The sequence below is a fragment of the Humulus lupulus genome, chromosome 2 (genome assembly GCF_963169125.1).
Source record: "Humulus lupulus chromosome 2, drHumLupu1.1, whole genome shotgun sequence".
NCBI classification, from domain to species: domain Eukaryota; kingdom Viridiplantae; phylum Streptophyta; class Magnoliopsida; order Rosales; family Cannabaceae; genus Humulus; species Humulus lupulus.
The window spans coordinates 74211776-74218638 of record NC_084794.1 but is presented as its reverse complement, the minus strand read 5'-3'; the positions used below and the strand labels follow the sequence as shown (position 1 = coordinate 74218638).

General features: G+C 37.5%; 1 protein-coding gene across 1 annotated transcript; it reads left to right on the top strand.

The window, feature by feature from the left end:
• The first annotated feature begins 5015 nt into the window (after positions 1-5015).
• Positions 5016-6067, top strand: LOC133818045 (uncharacterized). Its single transcript, XM_062250734.1, has one exon. The coding sequence runs from the start codon at positions 5117-5119 to the stop codon at positions 5759-5761; it is 645 nt and encodes a 214-aa protein (XP_062106718.1). The 5' UTR covers positions 5016-5116; the 3' UTR covers positions 5762-6067.
• The last annotated feature ends 796 nt before the right edge of the window (positions 6068-6863 follow it).

The following is a 6863-nucleotide window of genomic DNA, read 5'->3' as shown; positions in this document are numbered from 1 at the left end:
ACTTTAACAGGCTGACCGGCTTTTTGTGACACTCTCGGGCGTTTGCTTTGCTTGGCTCCCAAGCGACTGTTGAGCATGGATTCGAGGTCAGAGTCCATATTGCCTGCATATTCAAATCACATTGGTAAATGAGCTTAAAATGCTAAAGTAAATGTGAAGCAAATAGTTCATGGAAACAAATAGACAAGTGACAAGAAAACTAATTGGAACTCTCCCCTAAGCTCGTGCTCGGTGACCAGGTAATCCCCCTATCTTCAATGGAGGCAGAGGGAGTCCCTTCCCTATACGTGGAAGTTAGCCTTGAAAGGTCCCTATAGTCGTTTGTTCCATATTGAATGGCTATCCCATCCCAAACTTCATTCAGAATATACATTGTTTGGTATTTCCCCAGCCAGCTATCGAATCTATGGACCCTATCATCTACCCGAGACCATACATGGAAAATATCCCTATAATCTGGGAATAGGATTAGGGTGTCAGGTCTATATTTTAGAAGGGAAGGAGACCACAAGTCCGATCTGAGGATGACTTTACCTCTGTCACTCGAGCTCGAAGCCTCTTCATTGGCATCATTCCCCGAACATAGACTTCAGTGATGGCGGGCTGGGGATCGAGCCCTTGAGCTTGTTGACCTCTGCCTCGAAGGAAGTTTCTCAGTAGGGAGTGGTACATGATCCCACATGGTGTATTTCCCGTAGGTGGTGTCGTCCGTCGGCAGGCCCTGCTCCAGAAGGCCGCAGGCTTGAAGCTTATCTTCATGAAGAAGATAAGACAGGGAGCCCCTACCATATGGCAACTAGAGCAGAACCTTCTTATGCTCCTTCATTGCGTCCATAGGGTAGGTCGATGATAATTGGCTGAAGAGTCAAATACATTACAATTAGTTCGAGCCTAAGCGTTAATCGAGCATGAAAGAAAAGGGGGTCATATACTTACGAATTCGTCTGAACGAATAGAACTTTGAGGGAGCCAGGTTGTCTGTCCAAAAGAAGGCTAGCTTGAAGTTAGGGGATAGTTGGGCATGTCCTCAAAGATCTTCTTCTCTTTGGGATAGCTCGATAATTAATAGAAGCCATCTCCTCCGCGAGCTCGGGAGGGGTTGCTTTTCAGGCAAAAGAGATACAGGATCTCCATTGGTGAAGGTCCTTCCCACTTCAGTTCATGGTACAACGACCTTAGGGCTGACAAGACCCTGTATGAATTGGTCTGGAGTTGGAAGGGCGCGAGCCCAACAAAATCCAGAAAGTCCTTAAAAAAGGACTTCAAGGGCAGTAGAGCCCCTGCCTTCATATGCTCGCGACTCCACGCTGCGAGCTTCAGTTTATTGTCAGGACGACAATCCCCTGGGGCGTAACAGCTTCAATCATTGCAGGTGGGAGCTCGACATCTTAGCGAGCCAGATAGTCCAAGACCGTGAAGGGCCAAGATGTCAGAGATTTTCCCTAGCGAAGAAATCGAGCTCCAGTAATGCTCGACCTCGAAAAATTCCTCCCTTGAGGAAGAAATGGAAGTTGGCTACGAGGTGGACGGATGATTTGATGACTCCTCCATCAGCGAGAATACAAGGTCACCAGGCTTGAAGGCAACGGTTACTTTGAGTGTAGGGTCAAGAGGGATCAGGCTGAGCTCGGAGTCTGTGTCTGAATAGAGAGCGACCCGAAGTTTTTTCCTTTTCCTCTCCTCAACCTCGTCAATTTGATGACGGATTTGAGCTCGAATATCTTCTTGTTCACACCTCACTTTATGCTTGCGAATTAGCCACTGATTTCAAGTGAAGGGCGATTTAGGGCTTGCATTTGTTGAAGAGTAGGGAGTTGCGAGCACTGACCCCCATCATTTTTCAAGATTCTGTGACATCTAGCAAGAAAGAAAAGGGTGAGGGTTAGGCACACAAGGAATAAAGAATAAAATTCTAGGTGATGTGAGCTCGAAGGCTCGAAATCACGGAATAAGCTCGGTTAAGATTGAAATCTCGAAGGAACGGGATAAATTCAAAGGAACCCCCAAGCCATTATAAGGCTCGGGCCTCGAGCATGTATTTGACACAGAGAAGGGAAAGTGGGTTCATTTTATGAATCCCAGATTTTCAGGGAAAAAATTGACGGTTACTCAGAAAGGTGATAATTTTTGGAAACGTACAATTTAAAACCCTAAGTCAGTACCCCATTTCTTGGTCTACACGATACATTACCCATAAGCAAGAAATAACAGTAAAAAAAGCTACATTCGCATCCTCTACACTAAATTTGGGTTTGAAACCCATGATCTCATAAATTTTTTGAACCCAAAGACTGTGCAGTATCAGCTAAACTATGTGGTTGAAATTACTAATTGCTACAAATATCCTAGTACAAAACTAGCAAATATGCTCACGGTGCAACAGGGACACAGAAATGTAAAAACGAAAAAATATATATAAACACATGGGATAAAGAACAGGAACTTACACACGGTGGCTTACGGATACAGAGAGATTGACGACTGGAGGAGTGGTTGCAAGAATGATCTCACGGATTCGAACAAGCCAAAGTTGTTTTGCTTTCTCGGTTCGGAAAACATGCAAGAACAGAACAAAGTTTGGGTTCTGGTTTTTTCTTTTTTCTCTGAAAGTTTAAGATACGAAAGTGAGGGGAAGAAGATGGTATGGGCATATTTATAGACCATAAAGAATGTCAAACGACGAACTGATCTGGACCGTTGGTCAAACTCAATATTTTATCGAACAAATGGGCACATACGTGACAATGGCGGCATAAAGGTGGCAGATGAATAGACGTGGGCATGGTACAAAAACGCTCAAGTGCTCTAGTTGAGCAACCCCTGGCTGACACGTGTCCACTCTTGAGTACATTAGATGGTACAGTTTCCAAGGAGGGCAGTTCAAAAGTTTCCTTCTCATAGGATTCGAACTGATACTTTTGAGGGGGCAAAATGTTACACCTAGATTTCGAGATTGAGGAATTATGACGAACCCGAAATCTAGGCTCGTTAGGTGTAAGCTTGAAATAAGCACAGTCGTCATATGATCCTTCAGTCAGACAGTTTCGCTATAAATGACGACCTCGTGAGCTCGAGTAGTGTGTAGCCTCGAAGATTCTACGAGCTTGTGAGGTAAGCTCGCAATAGCAAAGGTTCAACACTTGTATATATTTCCTGATGCATTTCTTGCCCTCAGGCAAGATGGTTCGAGCTCGTAATAGACAAATAGTCTCAAAGGTGTAATGGACTCAATATCCGAGCTCGTCAGTTACATGTGAATGTATTTATTGTTATAGAATCCCTATGTTTAAGGGATATTATGTAATTTGTTAACCAATCCCACGTTTTAAGGGATGTTACCATGTATGTGGCAAATAATGCATTAAGTGGCATTATATCATTTGAATTACAGAATATCTTCCCGAAATATGTGGGAATGAATTCTAAAACATTCTCTATAAATAGAGAAGGAAACTCCATTTGTAAGGGGCCAAAGTTTTGAGATTTTGAGAGAAAACTCTGGGCAACTATTCTTTGAAAGTTTCCAGAAGACTTCCAAGGGTTAATAACACAGACTCGTGGACTAGACAGATTTAACTGCTGAACCGCGTAAAAAGATCCTGTTTTCATCTTCTTATTTTTATTTCCTCCGATATATTTGTGTTTAATTGCTCTCCTTTAGAGTTGACGAAAAACAGCGTCAACAGTTACTATTAGTACTGCCATCTCTAATACATTATATAATACATATAATATATCTTAAAAATCTCGACTTTGACATTTATATTTAGAAGACTAACTATTGTTTATGAATATCACTTCTATATAATAAGTTTGTAGATAACGAAAATTATTGATTTTAACGGTTTTTTTTCGTTAACTTAACGAAATATTCTTATATTTAACGGTAGATTGTAAACATGATTTAAACTTGAATCAAATTAAATAAATAAATAATTAAACAAATTAAAATAAGATATTTTTGAGATATTTTACAATGACAATTATTTAAAAATAATAAAACTATATGTTTTGTAACTTAAATAAAATTTAATTAAACTTAAACTTCACGTATTAGAATAATATCATATTAAATATATAACATAATATAATCTACTGTCAACTAGACACAAACTTCTTTTTTTTTTAAAAAAAAACTAGCAACAAACTTAAATTTAAAATTCATGTATAATATTAATATGATTGGAGCTCTTTTTCTTCATCAAATTCACTAAATGACATTGCGAGTTACATTAGAAACTAAAAATAATTTATGGATGTATACTACTCTACACTATGACTTATTCTATTATTAATTTTTTTTTAAATATTATTGTGATTTATATATATATGTCATGTAGCTATGTAAATATATATATCAATATTATGTTTAGATGTCATATGTAGAGATTATTGATATAAATATTTATATATACTATAGAACTCTAATTCTTTTTAATATATACTGAATAAAAAGTGAACCAATTTTTATTAAAATTATAGACAATGTTTTGCCATAATTTTTTAATACATTTATGTCATACATTAAATTAAACATATTTTATTATTTTGATGATATTGTTTATTTATTTAAAATTTATATGATAATTAAAAATAATAAAATAAATTCATGTTTAAATAAGCATATTTATAACTTTAAAATTCACAAATTATTTTTAACTAGTATATATATTTATACATATTTCTCTTAAAATAATAGTTTCAAGTCAAATTTTATAGTTTTTGTCAAAAATAAATAAATCATAGTCATATTGCTCGTCCTAATTTCATGACTAATTTTGGTATCAATCTAACTCACGTCCCTCCCTCTTTCTGCCGTACATAGTTGATAGGAAAGTCACCCGCAGCCAATTCTTATTTTATTTGTTTTATATTTTAACTATTAAAAAAATTCTCACATGTGAATTGGAAGCATCGTCACACCTTCCTATTCTGTACTTTTTCATTTTAGTCAACGCAGTTTTCAGTCATAGCAATCCATCGCCTCGAGAATTTTCTACTATAAATACCAAATCAAAGAACTCACTTCTACGAAAACCCACTGCCTGCCCCAACCAACCTCCCGAGTCCCGACTAAGCAATTATCAGCATCACCCATCTTTAGAAACACACATCAATGGAGTTTTTCAACAAAGCCAAAACCGTTCGACTCAGGAGCCACCTGGGCAAGTACCTAATCGCCGACAAAGACGAAGAAACAGTCCGGCAAACCCACAACAATGGCTCCTCCCGACGAGCCTGGTGGACGGTTGAGCTCGTGGAGGGTAAGAGCCACGTCATCCGCCTCAGAAGCTTTAACGGCAAGTACCTCACCGCCTCCGACGACCCCTTTCTACTGGGCATGACCGGAAAGAAGGTACTGCTCCGGGAAGCTAGTCCCTGTAATACGACGTCGCCGATGGCTAGAAACGACACTGCGTTTGAGTGGGAACCCAGAACGGAGGGGTTCCAGCAGATCAAGCTGAAGAGTGTAAAGGGAAGGAAATACTTGCGGGCCAATGGTGGCACGCCACCGTGGAGGAACACCGTAACTCACGATGTACCTTACCGCACAGCCACTCAAAGTTGGATTCTTTGGAGTGTGGAGGAGGTTGATAAGGATCACGAAGTGGATCACGTGAGTGCGGAAGAGGAAGAGGAGATTGATTCTGTGAGTTGTCGTAATTTGTCTGCGACGTCGTCGTTTTTGGATCGGTCGAAGAATAGTAGTTGTTCCACTAGTAATCGATCAGTTTCAATGGGACCAATGATTGGAATATAACGAGAGAGGAAGTGTGATGAAATTGTCAAACTTCGAAAAGTCTTGATAGTCAATATTTTTATGCTACGAATATGGTGATTGATTCATTTTTGTAATTAATTATAGTGGTACTTTTTTTTATGTATTATTTGTTGATTTTTTTTAATTTACTTTCTGAGAGAAGTACTTGTGTATATAGACTTTTCTAAAATAAGTGTGCAAATTATCAATAGACTGTTTCAATATTTGTTGGTATAATAATATATTGGGTAATTAGCTGTTAAAGTTGAAATTCCGTATCTTATTATTACCAACAATTTAATTAAATGCGGGATACTAATTAAGTTGTTTAGACAGATTTCAGTTTTGTTCACACTATTTATGCAACTGTTTAAATAGAAACAGAAAAACAGGTAAAAATTCAACACACAAGAATTTTTACGTGATTCAGAAATCTTTACGTGAAAATAAAACTTTGGTCTTATAATATATTGAGTGTGACAGAAATCTTTTCAGATAATATCTGCAATTTGTTTGTCACACTCAATATATTATAAGACCAAAGTTTTATTTTCAACAAGATCCTTAGTGTGTCGCAACACATCATTAACACAAAAACATTTTTCACAAGAAATTTTCAAATGTTTTCCCAATCAACCTGGTTCACATTTACTGAAAGAATATTTACTTAAAATCGGTAAATCATGAACATGACTCATACTTCCAATTTTTCTCAAATTTTCACAATCCACGTGATCATGTTTTTCATGACACAAATTAGTATCAGTCCTTGTAATTGTGTGACAATTGTGTGATTGAGATAATGTGTAACAATTATCAACATATTTATAACCCTTCAAAACACAATTTCTATCTTGGTCAAGCACAAACACAATTATCAAGAGAAAAATTTACAAACAAGTCTTGGTCACAAATTTGACTTATACTAATTAGATTAGTTTTAAGTCCATTAACCAAAAGAATATTTTGCAACTTTGGTAGTCCTTCAGAATTTAGAGTGCCACTACCAAGTACCTTACAAGACTTACCATCTCCAAATGTGACTTCCCCATTTTTCAAAGTCTTGAAGTCAGTGAGTATGCTTTTGTTACCTGTCATATGC

What these genes read in the sequence shown, in the direction of transcription:
- LOC133818045 (XM_062250734.1), top strand. Translation starts at nt 5,117, where the DNA reads ATGGAGTTTTTCAACAAAGCCAAAACCGTTCGACTCAGGAGCCACCTG.